Genomic DNA, 23,037 nt, shown 5'->3' with positions numbered 1-23,037 from the left:
TCTTGGCTATTCTTTTATTATGTGGTCTCTGTATGTGCATACATTTATAAACTTAGAGTATCTCTTAGCGCAGCATGTATTTATAAAGCTACAGCTTGTTCCAGCATATTCTTGGAAGAGCTTGTTTGTTTGGGAGTGATAATAGCATCTCACCCTACCCAGTAATGTCCCGCATGCATGTAGGCAGCATATCATTGTGCTCCACGTGTGGGTGGGGGAGCTTGTTCAGGCTGCTAGCCTTTGTGCCTGTACATGCTTGCTGGTTGGTTGCAGTAGAATTTTATCAGTCAACAAATCATTACCACAACTTAGTAAAACAGCAGATAGCTGCAGAGATAATGACGTTTAATTTTAAACATGGCCAGAATGTGATTTATGCCACCAGAGGATCATAATGCCAATCAAGGTGTTCCTGTTGACCTGCAGGTAAAGGGTCAGCGACAGCACCTTTAAATTAGATCAAATCTTTCATTTTTGTGCATTAAGGCCCATGCAACCACCAGTAAAACTGACTACACATTGTGTGACAAATTATTTATTCCTGTAGTCAAATTAAAATTCTAATTCGAGATCCACCAATAGTAGCTTTAAGAAACCAGCATAAGCTACATATAATTTCTTAAAGCTCCACTGTAACATGTTAAATTCTGACCTGGTTGACACCAAGGAAAAACAAAGACATCATGGCCGACAGCAATGCATACTGCTACACTGTACTGATACCTCAAAATCTAAAATCAAACTCAGTGCATGGAGTTTGTACCTGAAGCCTGGGATCATCTTGGCAAAGCCAATGACCTTCTGGATGCTGTAGGAGACCAGGTCAGCCAGGTGGGGCAGCATGGACAGCTTTGTCTCCTCTTCACTGGAGTCTGGACTGCTCGCGCCATCCTGGTACATCATCAACAGGCTGCTGAAGTTCATCTTGGTGTCCACCGACTCTGTTTGAGGAACGGATTAAGAGACGAGATGAGGAAAGCAAAGTGAGGGGAGGGGCAGAGTAAGGAAGTCATTAAAATTAGGCACTTTAAATACTCAGAAAAACAAAGAGCCAGTAAGAGGTCAAACAGGGTAAAACAGCATGTGGGTTCACAGTGAACATAAAAACATGAGAAACAACAGCCATGAGTAATGAAGACAGACTGCAGTTTAAGAAAACACATTTAAGAAAACATTAACAGAGACCTTTTCAGACTTTTTAACACCTATGAGTATGCTGTCATATTACCACATTAAACAACATGAAATGAGATCAAAAACATTTCCTTTTCTCAAAAGTTGGATATCTGACTCTTCTCTACACAATGACTTTAAGGCCTTAAGGAGTTGAACAAGTATGTGTATGTGCGCCTGTTGAGTGAGAGAGTCACAGAGTTACTGCTTATATTTACGTTTTTAAATCAATGGACTTAAAAGCTTAAGCATGAAAGCCAAGAAGGACAGAAGAAGGACTCTAAGTGCATCTCACCAGGTGAGTGGTTGAATGAATCAGAGGAGGCATCAGACAGAGAGTGAAGGGAGGCGGCTCTGCTGGCACTGCGTGTTACTGGGCCTTCACGCACTGGAGGCTAAGACACACAGAGAAATACAAATATTAACATCCTCCTCTCAGAGCACAGTCTAAACCTGCTTTCTATGAACACTGCCTGGAGATACTGTATGTTCTGTGGTGATTTGGAACTAAACAACTTGACTATACTGAATAATTAATACACTCTAACATTTTCTAGTCCTGGCTGTCATTTACAAGGCTATCTTTCAAATTTAACATCTGGTCACACACTGTAAGAGTCCAGCATAGCAGAGTAGGAGAGAAAACAGTTCTCTATGCACCAAAAGGCAAGAGGGAGAACACACAGTTAAAGCACCCCAAATAACAAAACACTCAATACAGAGTGACATGGATACTACCACTCACTACCCCGAAACAAATCTATTTGCAAATACACTATCACAACATACGGTCCAGCCATATAAGGGGTTTTGATCTAGTCTTGTTTTGACTGGTCAGAGATGCAGTCAAGATTTTCTATGCTTTATTTATAGGATTACTTCATCCTGCAAGGTTCACCCTCAGTTCAAAGTGACACCCACAGCTCAATATCTGGAAAACTGAGTTTTACTCAGTAACTGCTACCCAACTGGAGTGTGGTTGTGGCTGCCTACACAGTGTGTGCTAAATTACAGACACATGGAGAACTGATTTGAGAATACTGAGACTTTCTCAGATGTTCCATCCAATCTGCATCCTCCATCTCGTTTACTCTGGACGACTCAATTGTTGTGGTCCACAGAGAGAACGCCGTCTGAAAGTATCAAGTTCATGACGTGGAGGAAGAAAATACGACGCCACCGTTGGGTGGATAAACATTTCTGTTGACTCGTGTTACGGGTGTCAAGCAAATTGAAAACACACAGGCGATAGCAGCTGACTTGTTGGTCTGCAGTAAATATGACTGTGGTTACAGACACTATTTACAGCTATCTCAAGATCACAGGAGTGGTGCTGAATCCCATTACCCATTTCCCAGTCCCTGCACTTCTCCCCATATGTACCACACATATGTTGATATACCACTCATTAATAAATCTGGCTGTCACTACCACCATAGATGTGTATGTGACTCATGTGACCTTAACTGATATGAAGACAAGAGACCAAAGAAACCAGAATGTAGATGTGATTGCACCCTTCTGGAGCTGTATGTACAGTGAGGGACAACGCATCCAACGCATCTGAACGGATTTCTAATGCAGCTATTCCCACAAAATTGAGACCTGACATCAGTATTAATTGCAAAGAAAATTATGCAGGTAAAGAAATCAGAACATTCCAATCAATGAAAAATGGGTCTGGATGGGTACTCCCAGGAATCCCGGGGATTAACCCAGGAATTAAACCCTATGTTACAATATCTTTATCTGCATAGTAAATATCAATGTCTAGTCTCATTTCAGGTGAAATGTTGATGTGTTGAATACTTATTTCCCTCACTGTATTCCAAACATATTATTCTGCTTATACCAAGGCCGCTTGCTGACAAAGTACCAAATATCACTCATGTCTGCACGGGAGGTCTTTCAGTGCCATGTGTCCTACAAGTGTCTGTGGGGGCAGATGTACTATTTACTTGTGCTTTATGGGCATAAATACAACCCAAAATGTATTTTAATGCTTCAAGTCTATTTGCTTCTGTTTTATAAATGTAACTAAAGTGACTGCGTGAGGCCCTGAGCAATGAAAAAAACAAGGGTGACCCACGCTCAATGCTGTCCCTGGACGCACCCTGTGTAAACACACTGAGCACTGAAGCTGCCGCTCTGCTGATGTGCTCTTCACTCTTCGCCTCATTATGTACTCAGGGTGTCACTCTCTCATGCTTACCTGTGACCTCATCAAATCTCTTTATTCCCTCCCATCCTCTCTTTCCCTCCCAGTTGTCCTTCAGACTCAGGCTATCAACTTTACTGTGGAAAACGTCATTTCGTTTCTTTAAATTTCTTCCTGAGGTTTGTTAGTTCGCATCTTGGCTTCAGATAAACAGAACAACAGATAACAGAATACAACTACAGAGGCTAGAGATGCAAGACATGAAACACATGGTAACAAAGGAAGGAAACTGTATTGTGTAGTCAGTCTGATTAGGGAATGAGTTGCAGGTGGGGAAGCTCGGGTAACTGAGGAGCTAATGAGAAGTGGGCTAAGGTGTGTGTATGGGTGGGGCAGTCAGGTAAGCAGAAAAGGACGGAGAGTCTGGTGGACATTAGGAAAAAAGGCAATGGAGAAGCTTGGGGAGAAAATGACGTGGCTAGAGAGGAGGGACAAGGAGAAAGACTTCGACGGTCGGCTTCGTCAGATGGTGACCTTCAGCACACGCTGGGGTGGTTTGCAGCCAAGTGTGAAGCGGCTGGGAAGAGAGTCAGCACCTCCAAGTCTGAGGTCATGGTTTCCTGCCGGAGAACGGTGGATTGCTCCCTCCGGGTTGGGAGTGAGTTACTGCCCCAAGCGGAGGAGTTTCTGTATCTTGGAATATTCTTCAAGGGGGACAGTAAAATGGAGCGTGAGATGGACAGGCGGATTGGTGCAGCTCAGACTGGGTCCACTGCTCGTTCTTTTAAGGGGCCTGCTAAGGTGGTTCAGGTATATGATAGGATGCCTCCTGGGTGCCTTCCTTTGGAGGTTTTCCAGGAATGTCCAACGGTGAGGAGACCCCAGGGTAGCAAATTTCTTGGAGGGAATCCATGTCTCATTTGACGTGGGAATGCCTCGGCATCCATGAGGATCCAGGAAGAGGGATGTCTGAAATACTCTGCTTAGCCTGCGGCCACCACAATTCGACCCCACATAAGCTCAAAAAAAATGTGTGGATATGGGGAAGGGAAAAAAAAGGATGGACGGGCTGGCTATACTGTGTGGTTACTGAAAGGTGATCCACACCTTCCAGCCAGCCAATCTCAATTCTCTCTGGCCATGGTATAATGGTACAGTAAATGTAATACAGTTAAATACTTGCTGAAGAAGTGGCAGCCTTTCCTTGTGTTTTAGCTATAATTGTAGCCTACTTCAGCCAATTACAGTCATGGGTACAAACTAAAGAGAGAATGCCAAGGTCTGCAGTGTTGTGGTAAACCAGAGCAGATGCTATCCATATCCTATTATTACATTTTGTTTGAACAATAGTTCTTAGTATTTAACCTCCAAGGACTTTAGTTTCTATGGTGGCACTTGGAAAAGTATATCAATTACCCCATTTTGTATGTAACTTGTGTTTCTGTATCAATTTGCTCTTTACTGGAAAATTCTGCATTAGTGCCTGATGCTGTGGTTCATGAAACCCTTCCTTGTGTTGCATGACATCATGACCAGCTCCACCCATATTCATGGTGGAGAACAAAGTAATTTTGGCTACATCGCTGTCCTTGTGGTTTTGGTTAGGCAGAAATTTTGTACTGAACTAACCCTGAAGCGGGAGAAGTCAGAATAGGAGGCATCATAGGTCTTGTGGTGAGCTTCCACCAGGGAGGAGATGATCCGGGCCTGCTCCTCATTCAGACGTGGCCTCATCGCCTCCCGGGCTGCCTCCTCCTCCTTTCTCTTCAATATCATGTCCTTCTTCCTCTGAACCTCCTCGTCTGTCAGGATGACTGTAATAGCGGAAGGAATAAAGGATATATTAAAATATCTTACAATACACACTGACAAAATAAATTCACCATCACACACACATTCATATCATATTAATGGCTTGCGTACACCTCAATGAAAACACCGACAATCTGAATTTTATTTTACTTATTACGAAAAAAAGAACCAAAAGGGATAAAGGATTTATTCAAGAGTTAACTCCATTAACACCGCGGGTATCACAAGGTCTTGTAATTGATCTGTGCTCTTCTCACTGTGTCTAATTCAGTGAAAGCAAACACATGCACAGGTCCACACACATGGTGTCAGATGCTGTGGTGACAACACACTCACAATGGTGTAAGGCACAGGGAAAAACAAAAGGTGATAATACTCAGCACAGAATCATACTGGAGGAGTTTTAAGTGTGTTGTTTGGGCCACAATAAGTCAAAGACAGGTGATAAGGTTGTTTAAGTGGATAATAATGAATTCAGTTTAGGATGGACTGTGGAAAAAACAGAGCTACTTGTCATCAGTAGAATAAAGTTAACTTTCAAAACTTGAGGGAAGCTCTAACCATTTCCGTCCCAGGTTACATGAACCATACACTCTGTTAGTTTGGCACGCAGAAAAGGCTTGTCATGTCTGCTGCCTTTTTTATACAGCTGATGGGGCAGGTATTGGATGTTTAAGTGCCTTTTGCCTTATTCATGCCACAGGAGTCGAGACTGCAGGCAGAGTGGCACAGTGGTGCAGGATGGATTATACATACTGTTTATAGTGACTCTTTTAGGTTTGACTCGATGAGAAGTGCTTTTGGGAATTCCTGGGTTTGCGTGCCACTTCCACATGTCTTAGAGCATTACATTACTGTATAATCTTTCTTCACAACACTCATTATTTATAACAGATCACTTCAGACTCACATTTATCTATACTGGATTTAAGACACGATACACTCTGAGACAAAAGTGTTTCAATAAGGCTGCTTTTGCCCAAGTATGACCCCTGTGACCATAATAAGATCTCAAAGTTATAATGAAATCTGTTTGGTACTTGAAATGTTTTGATCCAACTTCCACATAAACAATTTAAAAAAATGTCAATGCCAAGAAAAGGAAAGAAAGTCAACTTCTGGCAATGTCAGCTAACCACGCTGGAACTGTCAACATTTCCTGAAGTGGCATCACAGCATAGGCAAAACACTGCCTTCACATTAAAATGCTGTTATTGGGAAGGATACTGAATTAGTGTCAAACCCTCCTGTCACTTTACGCATAAAACATTAGCTTATTGCTGCAAATAGCAGAACAGAACAGGGCAGAACTGAAAACATTGCCACCCCTGCTGCGAAAGTACCGTGTGAATGACAGAACGACTAAAGCCAAGCAGTGATAAGTGCCAATTTTATGCACTGAAAATCCAGCTGTGGTGGGCTGCCATGAGTGGGTGAATATAGCAGAAACACAGACTGACTAGTCACATTAGCTACAGCACCTCAGTCTACTGGCTTTCGAAAATTTTAGTTTCAGGGTAGTGCAGACTGAATCCCTAGATTAATCCAAGTTCTAGCGAACACTAAACCAGACAGCTTCCATTCGGACTGCTCCACTTTAAACTGTTGATGTGGAGAGTTTATTTTCAACACTCGTTCTGTACACTATTTTGATTTAGTTTAGTATGAGTAATGCATCCAGCTCCTGCAGCACAATGTTTTGTGGACGCTTCTCAGCAACAGACTGAATGACCAACATCTGGGTGTGTGTTGCAATCTGTAATGAGTTGGTCTGAAAAAATCCCTCAGTGTTACTTTTCTTGTTTGGATAGTTTATAAACAGAGCTGGTTTACTACTTAAATTGAAAGATGTTTTAGCACTATGTCACTGTCATTGTTTTAATTGAGTTACAAGATTATACACATCAGAGTACAAACTAGGCATAGATTTTTGCCTGCAAATTATGAATGAAGAAACTGAATGAACACACTCACACTTACTGTATATGTGCACATATATTAAAGTTTGCTCAGGTATGTGTTTGCTTCCCAGTGCACATAGGACACTGTGCAGAGAATATGGAGCTAACAACACACTAGGAGAACTGTGCAGTTATATTCTTAGAGCAAATATTAAACACTGAGCCAAAAAAAAAAAAAAAAAAACACTGTCAATTGCCCATGGCTTTTCTTCTTCAGAATATTATGGAAACCTATGCACAGCATGCAGGGAGCACAGAAACAGCACAGAATATAGAAACAATAAGTTAAAGCTAGTATTCTTGTCGTCCAGGTGTGAAGCCTGGCTCTGTGGGTCACTGCTGGAGAGTTGCACTCAGCCCCTGAGTGCCTTGGCCCATATTACCCTTTTGACACTCTGCCACAGTGACCGATTACCCATGAAGCGCTCAACTGTGCAGACGGACAGACAGACAGACAGACAGCATGACCGCCAGACAGACCGCGACTGCCAAAGAGAGACAGGCCCAGAGCCATTAGGTCACAACACGCGCAGATACAACGTCAACATCTCACTATTCACACTTTATTGCCATTACATTTAGCTCCATCAAATGATGCTATTTGCTTTGTGTTGACATGGATTGTTTTTGAGAGGTAGAAAATATCTTTACACATTTTTTTTTAATTCAGAGTAAGTCACAATAACTTCTAAAATTAGCTTCTTACTGGTTTTTAACAATTTTTAATGTCTTCATCTGTCAATACAGCAATGTCTAATTGTTGCACCTGTTACCTGTTCCTAAACTATATAAAATATGTAGTCATGTGGAAAGCTACAACCTTTAGCCTTTACAATGGTTAAGTACTTATTTGGATGAAAAGAATAAAAAAAACTGAATAAATACATTATTTACTGTAACTGCTAATTAAAAAAGACCAATGAGATGGCATGGATGATTCTAAATTAAATAGTGCTGCACTTCATACTAAATTCTAGTTATTTTCCTGTTGCTGTAAACAACTATTTTGAAGTGGATTTTTAGTGATTGCACCCTGGATTGCAACCACAGAAACAGCGTTACATAACCGCATAATGCGGCGTTGCAGACAACAACAACAACAACAGTTTGGCTACACAGGCTTAAAAGGGCAACTGAATGAATCTGACTGCTTAGCTAACCAAAGGATTTACTTGGCTTTCATCTCTTTTGACCCACCGTCATTAATTAGGCTTTGGCTGCACTCCAATATCCATCCAGTCTCAAGCCAGGAGTGGACTGCCCATAACCACTCCTTGTGGTGAGGACATCCAAGTATGCAGCACAGAGCCCTATCATGAATAGGCACAGTTTGGTCAAAGTTTGGCACAGGCCGTCAAAGCTATTCTGAGGCCGGGACATGATTGAACGAGCCTGTCTCTAGCCAAGTTTGAGCCCTGGATGGTATCATTAAGGCAGGAGTCTACAAAAAAAAACAACAGACCATCAAAGGAACATCTTGACCACCCCACAGTGCTTGGCAGATGCACAGCAGTTTACCAAAAAGAAAGTTTGCTGTTTGGAAAGCAAATGATGGGATGTGGTGATGTGGTGCCTTGCATGGCAGAGAGGAGCAAAGAAAGAGAGACTGAAAGAAAGAAAGAAAGAAAGGCAAACAGTGAGGGTTTAGTCAACACCAGTAAGGCCACAGACTCTGACAAAGAGGGAAAGGCAGAGTCTCCCTGTTGTGGAGGCCAGAGGTTCACAGTGGGCTTACTCATTAACCAGCCGACCGACCTGTTAAACACAATGGAGGCTGCTAACACTCAGATTTGGTGTGATATATGTCAAGCTGGATTTGGTGTGTGGCCAGTATTTTCCCCACTGCCGCCCTGGGCCTGTGATGTTTCAAGAGGTAAAATGAGGTCAGCCATGCATCAGGGCATCCACACATGCCGCAGAATGGCTTATCAATAGATCACAATGGAAGCGTGCATGGTGGCAGGAAGGTGTGGAGTATAAACACTTTAGGTGGCGGTTGATTGTGTCCACTCACCAATTTTAAAAACATGTCTTTAATTCATGTGGGCTTTAGTCTAACTATTCATGCACCTGTGTCTCTTATCAGTAAACACTGCAGAATCTTTCCATCGTCTGCAATTCATTTGCTGGTTGAGTTGCTGCTAAAAAAATGTGCTATATTGCAAGGGTGTAATGACTGCAAAATGTGTCTGGTTTATTATAAATACACTTTGAATGATAAGCTAAATAGTCTAGAGAGCAAGCCTTTGTTTTCTTGATGCATATACACCCCCCATTTGGCATGTTTTTGATCTAGCTATAAATTGAGCATCTGGCACTTGTAGTAATGCATGTGTGAAGGTTGTTAAAGAGACGGACCACAAATGACTCAGAGAGAGGATGGAGAATATGAATTAGGGAGGCAAATGGAGGGCAGCACCGCAGGAGAAGCTTTGCTACTGAAAGGCGTAGAGGGCAGGAACTCATTCATCTACAGGCTAAAACATTTCAGACACTCTCCTGTGATTCTAATCCTGTTACAAATACACACCGGCACAAACAGATAAACACAGCAAGCAAATACATACACCCGCACACTCAAGCGGGGAGGTCTTTTCCTGGCATCTCTCTAACCCCTGTCAAACAAGGACAGCGTAGGGGTGTTTACTACGAACTCAGCTGGCACAGCTCACAGAGGCACGCACGCACACACACACACACAAACACACACAAACACACACAGTTCTGGTCTGAATGGTGGTGAAGACTAGACAAAGCTGCCAACATAAAGAATGGATAGCATAAAAGCACACAGACATATACCCACAAAACAGAGAGTAACTGAATTCTAATTCATCCTCAACAATGCCGCCATGAATACAATATCCTATTTTGTATTAGAAAATAAGATTTAAACTAGAAAAAACAATCCACTCAGCCTTTATTTTCAGGAACATATTGAGGTAGTACAACAAAGCCCATGTTAGAAAAAATAAAATAAAAGTGAGAAAAGATCCTGGACACCAAGAAACAAATTGTGGCAATAAAAAGTAAAAATGATAGAAAGCAAAATGAGTGAAATAACAAAAACCCTAGGAATAAATTAAAAAAATCCAAATTTAAAGCAGATGAATCAACTTTGATGAGATAAAACATTTAAATTGCCCCGAAGGATAAAAATGAGGTAATCTTGAGATTGCTCTGCGTGTTATTCCAGGTTGCAGGTGCACAATGAGGAAAAACTCCCATTTTCCAAGTTCAGTCAAAGCAGCTGGCATCTACAACGTAATCCAATCATTTGGGTGTGTCTGAAAAGGGCCCACATCAAGACAGCAAAGAAATAATGTCAGTGGTAACAAAGCAGTAACGGCCTTATAAATAAATGAAAGCCTGGGTGTATCACACCTTACAGAGAGAGAGCACCATCCAACCTTTCCAGAGTCACATCCATCCAGAGTCATGCGCTAACAGTTTAATCACATGATATTCAAAAGGTCTGTAAGAGGAGAAGAGCTAGTAATTAACGACAATATCGGTTTCTTCTGATTAGAGGAGAAAAGTCCCTTCTCAAGCTTGTTAGTGTCTCGTTTGTCAGTGCTGTCACAAGATTCCCAGTGAGACAGACTGATGACACACACACACACAGTGAGTAACTGTAAGGAACATGCTCACATGAACAACGCAAAGAAATGTGCACAAAACATTATTGTGTTTTCCTCCTTGCCAAGAGTATGTCATATGAGCAACTTAATACTCGTCACAGGACCAAAGGCGTACTCCTAATGGCAACCACAAACACAAATAACACATAGATCAACCAGGACAATGTCTTCGTTATTAACTGCACATTGCTGATACGTATAGGATACGTACAGTATGTGCGTCAACTCCAGCTGAGAAACAAATACTCTTTAAGCGGTTGTGAGTCTTTCAACTTTCTACAAATCAATGCTAAGTGCCACACCTTCATCCCGGCCTCATACACGCATGAGGCAAAGATGGTACTTTTGCCGTGACCTACTCAACCTGGATTTGACCTGACCTGGTCATGAGCAGATTCAAAAGGCCACATCTACATAGAGTGGAAGGGGGCTTTAGGTTATTTTGTGATTGGAGGTGCAGGCTGCAGTCCATACAGTCTCTTTGCCAGTTATCCACACTGTAACAGCCCATTTTCCAGTTCATGAAGATTGCCTGTGTTACAGCCATAAATGCAGATTAAATACAGCATTGTCATTGCTTTTGCTCTACATGCTCAACTTATTTTCCAGGAGCACATATTGCTGGGCAGAAGGGAATCAGTACACATCAGGGCAAAGTCCTATTAAGTGCCAATTCACCACAGTCATGCCATTTCTGAAATAGATTAATTTTGTTTTTTAGTAAAATACTAATTTTCAGTGCATAAACTGAAGTTGAATAAACTACCATATGTGGCCTGCGAGGCAATTCCCGAATACAAATACAAATTACAAGCATCATTACAGCTCGAAAACATGCTAAACTGGATGAGCTGCAAAGCAAGTGCTCTTGGATAAAGTTAACGCTGGCGGCGGAGTTTCGGTGCCAAGCAAGCAGCTTTCGAGAGACCACATTCTGACAGAGACGACATTCTGCAGGCAATTTTTGTGGTGAGTGAATAGCTAAGAAGCTGAAACCTCATTCAGAGCACTGTGCATTATCCTACTCAAAGAAAAGTGTGAAAACTCCTTCAGGCACTTGGCGAGAGGTTTCACATGAAAATTAATCAAAATAAACTGAACACATTTACTACGCCATTTAATGTGGAACCAGCTGAAGCAACTGACAACCTACAACACAAAATCATCAAGCCACACTAAAGCAACAAGCTCAAAGCTACAGTAGGTACAGCAACTCTCCTCTGCTTGAGTTTTAGAAACTGTGTGTACGTCCTGAGAACTTCTGAGGAGACATGCAAGTTTGCATCTCTGTTTGGGGATGACCTACTGCTGTGAGCAGCTCTTTTCAAAACTCACTCCAGCAGCTCCCGTCAATACATCAGACATTACTGGGGATGTAACGATACCAAGAACTCAACATGGCTGAGGTTGTGAAATCTGCTGTTTTGGAATGGGAGCTTGACATGAACAATAACAACAATCATTACGGTATTGCTGTCATTACAGATGATGCACAAAATATGAGTGAAGAAGGTCGGACTGTGGTTTGCACATACTTTAAACCTCGCGTCACAAGCAGGATTGAACGGAGGTCACTGCAGTTGTCTGCTTAGCTGAGGGGTGCAGCGATTTTCACTGTAGCTCAACTACGACAGCTGAGCCGACCTGCCAGTATGCGAACTAATCATGGATGTGGTTACCCGACAGAACAGCTCTTTGAATTATGTTGAGTCCAGTATGTGACTGGAAAAGAGGCCGTGTCTGTAGGACAAAACTTTTCATTTCCCATTCGCTGGGTGTATCACGAGCTGTGACTGTGATACATCAGCTTGTGAAGTCCACTCATCTGTGGTTATTGAGATTCACTCTGCTTCTTTGAGGCTCTGTGTCACTTTAGCTTTTGTCTCTTGGTACAGAGCTGCTACCACTGTGTGACTTAAGTGTGGCCTTGATGGAATTGTACACTTTGGCTCCATCATGTTCACTAACCTCTGAAATCCATCACCGTCGACCACAGAAAACGGCCTGAAGTCTTTGGCTGTATATATTCAGCAATGCATCTTGTTATTTCTTCAGCTCTCGGACTGTTACTGGGAAGCAGGAGTCCTGATTCTTCTTACAGGCTCCTTTGGCCTGGCTGAAGCTTTTTCTCACACTATGTTGCTGTTGTGATTTAAGCTTCCTGGGTGACGACGTGCCAAATGGCTTCTCATGTCTGATGTGTTTCCTGTAGTGTAGCTGACCGTCATCCAGCAGTGTCTGACAAGTTGTTTTGCGTTTGTCGTTCTTAAAACGGGGAAACTGAAATGCTGCCACACGTTCGCTCTAAAAGCTGATGGAGCATCTTCAATCTCTTTGCCGTTATCGGCACATTCATCTGTCATTTTCTCGTTGGGTTTATTTTTAGCAGCGCTTGGCTTGCACGCCAAGGATGACAGAGGTCTGTCTTCTTGACTATGATGGCGCCCTCTGCTGTTCAAACAAAAAATAACCATGTAACATCACAATAGAACGTGTTACAGTCCCACAATGGCATCGAGCCATATTTCTACCGCGATATCGCAAGATTCCGTAAATCGTTACATCCCAAGAGGTTAGTGTGATACGTGTTCAATAGTTTTGTATGGCTGTCGAGGGACGTTAGTAAAAATGTAAATACTCCTTAATGGGAGAAAATTATCCTGATTAGCTACATGTGTATACAGGAAAGCTAAAGTATGTGTGGTTATTTTGAAGCTCCCTGGTGGTTGTTGCACATGATTGAACCAATGGGACCAGTGGACCTGTAGTTTATAATAATATTATGACAATGTGCGTCGCTCCAATCACAGACTGTGGATGAACATACCTGCTACCTTCAGGAAACTATGATGAGGATTAAGAAGAGCCAATAATTTGAATTATGCTTTAATGTCAAGCACTAATTGCCAGCATGTCATCCTGCTTTCTACTCAGCGCCACCCTGGAGTGATTCTGTCTCTGCAATTACAGTTGGTATAAATTAACTAACATTCTTCACACAGGTTTTTATTGCAGAATATTAGGTTTTGTACAGGCAGTACACAATATGAACAAAGCTGCTGCCTGTAACTTTTATATGTGGGGAAAAAATGGCTGCACACTGTAGAGAGAAGAAGAAGCTGCAATACTCAGCAGTGAGTACAGTGGACTTCCTCCACCCCATGAGCCTGTATACTAGCTGAGACAAACAAAGAGACCATTTTATACTGATATGTCTCTCTCTCTTTCTGTCTTTCTTTCTCTCTCTCACCTTTTCTCAATGAGATACAGACACTCCAGTCATGTGGCTATTGGTGGTCAACCCTGCCCTTCATCATCTTGGTTTCACACAAACTCACATAACGTGTTTGTGAATGAAATGTGGGCCAGACCATTGTGTGTCTCTTTGAGAACCATTGTTGAACAGGACTTTTAGTCCCCCCCCTCCCCACTTTCTTCCTGTCTTCCTCTCTTTCTCTCTCTTGTCATACACTACTTGTCATGGTTCTGTTGATGTAATGTCAGTTCCACTTCCTATTTGTGGGTACATTTGTTATGAAGATGTTGATGATGTAATAACGAGTGCATTATGTGACAATTCAACGTGCAGAATAAAGACACCATCTGTGTTAGTCAATATGAACCAGTTGTGACAAGGTGTCATTTTGTATTAACAGAGAATGAGGTGATGTCTCATTCTTCCGTCACAGTGCCTTCAACTCATGTTACATCCTGACAGTGTATGCTTGGTTAAGAGCAGAACTGTGTCAAACAGCCGTTCAAACATACAATACAATGCAGGACAATGCAAATTCAATCCAGTTAAGCTACATTACTACACTGTGACACAATCTAGCTGCACTGATGATAGAAACCAGGAGCAGCAGGTTTAAATGCACTAATCATTGCTTTCTGCAACTATTTGACCAAGTTTGCCACATAACACAGCCTACCTCATGCATATCCACAATTGCCTGTCTCTTTGTTGCAAATCAATTTACATCCTGCATTGATTCTGTTGGTTGCTGTTCATCCTGAATGTCTTTAAATATTAGATTAAATGCTATGCAAGTGGGAAACCAATTTGCCGCTTGCAGCAGCCCACCTGTAACTAATCTCTCCGCATAGTTGGTACATCTAAATATGACTGAGTTTGCATTTATTGAGCTTCTGTGTGGTCACACAGTGCATTTGATAGCAAGATAAAGAGCTTCAATAAAACAATTAGAGTGAAAAATGATGCCCTCCTGTAACTGGCTTGTGAAAAATAGTGTCTGGTCAAGTACAAAAAAAACAAACAAACTGTATTTTGTGTGGTAGTAATTTTAAAATATCCGTCTACAGGGTAAGACATGAATGTAAAGAAGGTGTTGTTTCAATGATTTTCTCAAATCGTGTAATGCGACCTTAAAAGTGCTGAATCTGTCTCAACCACTGTCACTTGCCTTAAGAAAACTGTTGTGTGTGATGTCAAATCATAACATCAGTCCAGGTTCTAGCTAACTCAGTGCTTGTCTGAACACTGTAAAAGCATCTAACAACCCATTACAATATTAAATCAGTGTCACAGGCATATTTGTAGCTGAACATGCAGAACGTTGCTCGCTTCTTCTGTTTGTCTTGCCTGGCTTTTGACTTTTAAATTGGACTTACTGACTGTTATTGCTGCTTTATATTTTGAGCTGACACGATCACAGCTCGACTTGTGGACATCAACCTTCCACTTCATACACTTCCAGGGCTGTCAAACTTATTAATACAACCCCCTGGATCAGCAACAACATCATGAAACAAAGAGGGAAACATAGGAAGATTGAATTTAGATGGAAAAAATCTGTACTTGAAGTTCATCACCTCCATATGAAGGAGCTATTGCTTAAACTGAACCACACTATTAAAGTTGCAAGAGCTGCTTACTTTCTGGCTTAATTAATAGTAATAGACACAAGGTTCCAGTTTAGCAGTATTAACCAGCTTGTAAATCCCCCTCCTCCTGTCACTCCCACCTCATCTTCTCTGGACTGTGAATATTTCTTAGCTTTATTGTTGGCAAGATGGATGGTCTGAGGTCCAATTGCACACTGTCTGTTTTACCATCCACACCATTCAGCCATCCTACTTTACTGTCTGGATTTGCTTCTTTCTCCAACAGATTCTTATGAACATAGTAGCTCACATGCAACCCTCCTCTAGTCCATGTGAGAGAATTCCTCCAAAAGTCCATCTTTTCTGTATTAGGTCCCAGCTTTCTCTCTATTTTCAACCATTCTCTCACATCCAGGTCCATCCCTAACATAAGTATAAACCGCCATTGTTCAGCCAGTTCTAAAAAAACATCTCTAGACCCAGCCCAGTAAGAGAATCACAGACCAATCACAAAGCTATGATGGATGTCTGAATTCCCTCCACCTTAACCCTGACTTAACAGAAATTCTTTTAATTGGTCCTGAGAACTTTTCCTCTGCAGTTGATCAGTTTATTGGTCCATTTCACTCAAATATCAAATCTACAGCTATGAATCTCGGCATTAATATTTGACCGATTTATGACTTTTGACCAACATGCTACTCAGCTTGTTCAGTCCTGTTCTCTTCGGCGAACTAATACTGCCAAAATCAGAAGTTGTTTCTACAGATCTTGAACTGTTCTTCAGAATGCAGCTGCCAGCCTATTAACTAGAACAGCTGATGGTTTCATATTAGCCCTGTTCTTGCTACCCTCCCTGCCTTCCTGTAAAATCCAGAATAAACTACAAGATCCCATTGAGTACTTATATGGCTGTTCATGACCCCGACCCCAGTTACATTTCTGATCTCTGATCTCAGCCATTTATCCATCCTCCACTCTAACTGCAAAACAAAAGGCGATTGTGTCTTTGCTGTTTAGCCCCAACCCTCTGGAATCATCTTCCCATCTATCAGATTTCTGAAACCTTTGGACTGTTTCAGGCCTTTTTATAAAACACCACTCTGGGCTTCATTTTTTTGTTGTTATTGTTTTTGTCTGGTCTGTCTCTCATTGTGCTGTATTTTATAATTGTATTGTATTTTCACCTTATTTATTCATTTTATCTTTTCGTGTGTGTGAAGCACTTTGTAACTGTGTGTTTTAAAGATGCTGTATAAATATAGCTTTACTTACTCCCAAAAAATCAGCAGCATTACTAGAATTTCAGAAAAAGCCAACTCACACTCTTTCATCATGCCGATGTCAATGCAGCGTTTGAGACGACAGGCCTGGCAGTGACGCCGGTTGTCCTTCGTGATGGTGCAGCTCCCGTTGAATGGACAGGTGAAGGAGGCTTTACGCTTCATACTGCGCCTTTAGGATTAAATAAGCAATTAGTCAATTACTCATTTAGAATAGTTTATTCTCTGTGTTGGTTCAAATATTCCGTTGCAGGGACAGAAGGAGGTGACTTTATGCCTCATATTTGTAACTTTCATCAACAGGACTTTTTAATACAAATCCAGATGCAACAAACAAGCAGTGTGTATAACCATTAATTAACCAATCAAAATTAGCAGTTAAGTGAAATGCTCCTTTGGAACATGACATTACATAACATCAAGGCACTAACTGAACTCGAACTAAACCCATTTATTCCATTCACAATGAAAAAGATCTATGTTTGTTTGAAGGGATGATGTCGTTACTGTTCTCTCTTCGGCTGCTGAGACAAACTAATTAGAACGCTTCATTAGCTTAGAATTCTTAATGCATTTTTATAAAGTACGTGTGTGTTAAGTGTCTTTGTGTGTGGCTGAATGTGAGGCAGAGGGAAAGGGAAAGAAGGGAGAAGAGGAAAAGACACAGAAGGTCTATGGACTCAAATGAATAATGCATATTGTTCTAAAAACACTGCATGAGTGTTTGTGCAGCCAGACAGAAAAACACGCACTGTACCACAACATCAACTACAGTGTATACATTTCTGTCTACTTAGGCATACGACTCTGTGAGTTGATGCTGTATGTTTTGTTTTTGTCTTTTCAATGTTCGCACAGATGTGGTCTGAATAGGACTTATGGGATAGTCATAAAATAATACTGGCATCAGGCTGTCATACACACTTACTCCTCTTTGAATGTTCATTTGCTATTAGGCAACATGTTAGGGAGGAGCAGTTATACAATTTGATATTGCCGATACTCAACCCCCCAGAAATCTCATAAATAAGTTAGGAAGAACAAAAATAATTGGTGGCCATTAGTTTGAAGTTGTACATTGCTGATTGAAATGTATGTGACACTGTGACGACCACCAAAAAGTGTCTGCAGTGTGTTTCTACCAGACAAGATAAACGCCTGTCAGTGCTGTCTGAAAGTCAAAATAAGCCTGATTTCTGAACCTTAATATAGGGAAAAAATTAGAAATTTGAAACAAACAGATACTAGTTAAGGCTAGCAGAAAAATCAATGTTTAAGTTCATAAAGCCTAATAGAAAGCAAATGGATGAATACTGAGAACATGCAATCTAACCAACACATACAAAGAACATAAAGAGCAAAGTAGACAACATAAAGACAACTCAGCGACAACACCCACCTGAAGAAGCCCTTGCAGCCTTCACACGTCATGGCATTGAAGTGGAAGCCGGTGGCCTTGTCGCCGCACACACCACAGATCCGCGGGGCATTACGGTCGAACTCATCCGGTCCGACCACCGACGTCGTCACCGTCATGGGCTCCATCACTGCAGAGGAAAGGGAAAAAAAAAAAAGAGAGAGAAGCGATTAGAGTCGTTTTACTCTGCTAGCCTGCTCCTTGTTTTTCCAAGTGAAACACATAAAAAGGAAAAGACTGACTGACAGAGACTGTCTGTGTGCATCCATGAATTTCACCAACCTCGAACAAAGCTTAGAAATCAGTGTCCCCTGCTCGGGTGTTGTGTGGGAGTTGAGTGTGTGCTTGATGGGGAGGGGTGTGTTCTCCTCTTCTTATACAAACAGGTATCGGACTATTAGCATATTAAGCAAAAGGCATTGACAGCCACACTCTGAATCTCACAGCTATTGGCTGAATGACTCAGCAGACAGGTGCGCACAAACACACACACTAATGCATACACATACACAGAATATTAAGAATCGTGAAATTAGAATGTTAATTGGAAAGAGAATTAATGACAGAAAGAGGGAAATTTGCCAAAGGCAAAGAAATGACTGATGCATTTAATACTGCCAAGATGAAATATTCTCAACAGTGCTCATTTTTCCACGAACGCTCGCACCATCTGGCTGTCCCTATGAAATAAACAGCAGTAGAGAAACACACACCAGCAGGCCAACTGTGAGCAAACTAATCCATATCAATCTGTACAAAGATCCTCTGTCTGAAGTCTGAGTCAAAAAGGAGAGCAGAGAAATTAACGCAAGGAAAAAGTGTAGATAGTCGGTGTGATCAGTGGGTTCAGGTGTTGATCTGCACAGAAAATGCATAATATGGTCACACTGGACTGGCAAACGCACAATAACTGGGTCCTGAATTCTATCTTAAATACGGCACTAATGAACTTAGGAACATGTTTCGGCTGAAAATTGAATAAAACCTTTGCAAGAAATTAAGAGACACACAAAAAAATATGTTAATCGAGTAGTTTTATATGTCCTGACAAACAGCCTATTTTGTTGCTTATATTCTATCTTTTATCTATTTTTTTCAAGATCATTGGATTGTTGAAAGTGAAGCTACAGACAGGAAACAAGGGGAGAGAGGGGGGTGTATAATAAGCAACAAAGATCCCCTCCTTGACCATTTGGCATTTTTAGATATGTTTTTGATATAATTTTAGCTTGAATAGAGCTAAGGAGGGAACATAAGGCAAAGGTGACAGGATGCAGACCAGATTGACACTCCACAATTTGACGGATTTAACATGTTCATTTCATTGTCTCTTTGGGGGCTTAAATTCAGACTTCATAATTAAAAGTACTGACAGGAAATCTGTTTGAATTTAATGCAAGGAAAAGACTCAAAATAAGAGACAAAGAGATGGAAATCTTGTTTGTTGCATTTGTCCAATACAACAAACACATGGTTAGGTTTATGGTGTTGCTGTGCTTAAATGAAGACATCTGGGCCTGTAGACAAACACTACGGAGAAATCCTGTATGCAAGAGAGGGAGAGGTCATGTGAGGGGAAGCCAGCCAAATGAGGGCAAAGAGAGGAGGGGGTACATGCACTGAACTCAGGCTCAGTGGGGGAGAAAACAGTCACGTGGCTGCAGAATATAGCGTGTGGGGAGCTGACGTGCATAGAAGCAGGACTCAGATAATGTCAAACGAGGACAAAGAGATAGGTGGACCGACAGATTGCGAGAGAGGAATAAGATAGAGGTGGGAGGCAGGTGACAGCATAAGCAAAGGATGGAGACAAACATTGTCAGACTCCATTAGCTCTCATTACGTCTTGGCTAGTTGAAGCTTCAGCACCAGTTCCCAGGAAAACACAAACACACAAAAGTGTGATCAAGGAGCAACTGGCTGTGAAGCATCAATACCCAGAATGCACCACACCAGGAAAGCACGCATGCACTGACAAACAAACACACACACACCTGAAGTGACATCTTAATGCATGTTGACCATCTATGTGTCTGTGCGGTTAACATGCAAGCACGGGTTTTTTCTCATTCACAATCATATCAGTGATTTCAGGCTGCAGTGTGTGTTGGCGGTTGGGTGGGTGAGGAGTGTGTTGACAGGACAGATGCGCATGTAAAAACAAGACACACACACCATTAGTCATCATGTCACAAAAACAGCTTTTTTTTGCTACCGCAGCAGCAGGTGAATAATGAAAAAGATGGAGAGGGCGGAATGGAGAGACAGCATGACAAACATATCCGCAAAAACAACACCAAAACAACCTGCAGTTTCATTAGTGGTGCTGATTAACAGCAGTGTGAGCAGGCTCCAGGTCTGTAATTAACAACTCCAGTGTTGTTTCTCCTTTAATCACTTCTCTGTCACTCTTTTTTCCTCTTTATGTGTTTTCTCTCGCTAGTTTCTCATTTGTAACACTGCTTAATAATTAGCATTTTTATTAATTTAAAGTCAGCATGATTAGTTGGTAGAGAAAAGGCGCGACAGACTTTTTAGCTGCCAGCTCTCCTCCTTTCTCTCTCTCCCAACCACTTTAACAATTTTTGTTCTGTTTTCTTAAGCTTTTACTTTCTATGTGTTTCTATCTACCTCTCAAGTCAATGAGCATCTTCACCATTATCATCTTTTTCTTTTTAAGAGGCAGCAGTCAGGTATGGAAGATGGAACAGAGAAGGAGAGAGCGTTCTGGATTATGATATAATTTGTTACATCATTTTCATCTTTTTTTTAACATCCTTATTTGAAAATACTGTAGTGAACAGCAAACCACAGGTTAAGAGATTAGTTTATCCAGTGTTACAACTAGAGATGTCCATGGGCATATTTTAATGGATTGGTATTGAATAAAATATGATCCTTTCTTCTCCACCTCGGCCTTGGTTTTGCAGCGCTGCATTCCTTTCTGGCAGCAGGGCCCTACAGTGTGATGAAATTTAGACTTTATGAATGTGAAAAATTGTTTGGGTGCAGCACTGAGTGACTCCTGGTTCTGAGGTTGGCACAATTTGCTAAAATTGCTAAAACTATTCCTCCTTCCTTTATAGCAAAGAGCTGGTTACAAAACATTCAGGTAGTAGCTTCTCATTTTTAACCGTCACTTTGATTAAAACAACAGCATCGGTGGGTCAGCTGTTGCTAATTAATGTCAATTTTGTGAGTAACTTGATGGCAGGCCCAAATTTTATTTGGATGTTGTCTGGTGAAAGTGCTCTCTGCACGCCAGTGTCTGCACTCTGCCAAAGATTGTTTACTTTGTAATACTGCTGTACAATCAGAGTGAGCTGAGTGTTGCTCTCATCTACTCTCGAGGCGATCGTGTAACGCCTGTTTCAGGAGTCAAATTCTCCCAGTTGATCTTTGAGTCAAGTCAAATCAAATTAAATTAAATTAAATCAAGCTTATAAACCTAATAGTTTGGAACAAGGACAGTCAGTATTTGGATCAAGTAGTGTCAGAAATCTGCAGCTACAAGGGCTGGATATCATTCAAAAATATAAATATGCTAATACAAATTCATTGACAATACATTTTGGTACCAATTTTAGAAAATCCATTCTAAGGAAAGGAAATTACATTACAGTACAATTACTCACTTCTCGTTTCAAAGGAGGAAGCTGTTCAAAGGAGCAGCTAGACATACACACACATATATATAGATATCTGTGTGTGTGTGTGCGTGCATGCGTGTGTTTCACTAATCTCACTCTCAATCCTCCACCTTAACCACAATTATCTATGTTGCTTCTGAAAGCTATGCAGAGTCAGCTACAAGTGACATCTAATGTCAATAGATGAAACATTTAGTGAGAGGGATAATCAGGCCGGATTAAAGCAGAGCCATTCTGTCTGTATCTGCTGATGCCATTTTCTTCTCCGAAGCGGTGAGCAGTACAGCTGAGAGCCATCTCGCAGGGTTAAAATTCATAAACCTCCTCATAGCACGTAAACACTGAATCCAATGAGGCAGACCATTCAGACCCCACGCAGTGAGACACATTCACTGAAAAAGATTTGGCAGCCCTGACTGAATCAGCAAGGAGAATAGTTTGTTTTTAAATAAAAAATACTAATAACAACAATAATAAAACATAATTTAATAATAATAATTTACAGGCCATTACAGGACCTGCCTGTAATGGTTAATACAATACTGCAGTACACCTGTAAAGGTTGCAGGAGGGGTGCTTGTTGTCCACAGTGAAAACATGTTTTTAATTATTTATTATTATTATCGTGCAACATATCATATACTTGAAAAACAAGATTTAAGAAGAAGGATTTAATTTTGCCTTCACAAATATTATTAAACAAACAACAGACTACACGTATTTAGAAAGTCTATTTGTTTAAAGTGTAAAATAATGGTACTCAATGCTCTTTGAGAAACACACAATCCCTAACATCAGTGCACAAGAGTGTCCATATTTAAAAGATACTAACTTTTTTAAACCCTCAGTTGGGCACTTTAAAACAACAATATTCCTCAGTATTCATACCAATAATTTCTGCACTGACGCCCAAAAAACAGTCCCTTCTTCATTAGAGAGTACTCTATAAACAAAGCCACCCAGGCTGGTGTAGTAACTGCTGTGCCTCCATCAAAAGCTCCATGTAGCTCTCTTTTGCCTTTCTGTCTGCTTTTCTTTACTCTCCAGCCCCTTCTGTGCCCCTTGGAGGCCAGTCAAAGTACTGAGCTGCGTTTGTC

The 23,037-nt window shown here is 41.2% G+C and overlaps 1 protein-coding gene across 1 annotated transcript in view; it reads right to left on the bottom strand.

Annotated features, from left to right (window-relative positions):
• The window catches only part of LOC121612613 (vitamin D3 receptor A), a 68,380-nt gene that overhangs the window by 5,678 nt on the left and 39,665 nt on the right, over positions 1 to 23,037 (bottom strand). Inside the window, exons 2-6 of the mRNA XM_041945624.1 lie at positions 18,273 to 18,420; positions 16,915 to 17,045; positions 4,961 to 5,145; positions 1,469 to 1,568; positions 764 to 941 (exon numbers count right to left, since the gene is read on the bottom strand). Coding sequence (XP_041801558.1) covers positions 764 to 941; positions 1,469 to 1,568; positions 4,961 to 5,145; positions 16,915 to 17,045; positions 18,273 to 18,418 — 740 coding nt within the window. The 5' untranslated portion in view covers positions 18,419 to 18,420. The remainder of the gene's footprint in view (positions 1 to 763; positions 942 to 1,468; positions 1,569 to 4,960; positions 5,146 to 16,914; positions 17,046 to 18,272; positions 18,421 to 23,037) is intronic.

Source organism: Chelmon rostratus, chromosome 10 (assembly GCF_017976325.1).
Source record: "Chelmon rostratus isolate fCheRos1 chromosome 10, fCheRos1.pri, whole genome shotgun sequence".
NCBI classification, from domain to species: domain Eukaryota; kingdom Metazoa; phylum Chordata; class Actinopteri; order Chaetodontiformes; family Chaetodontidae; genus Chelmon; species Chelmon rostratus.
The sequence above is the reverse complement of the archived record's forward strand: the minus strand, read 5'-3'. Positions and strand labels throughout refer to the sequence as shown.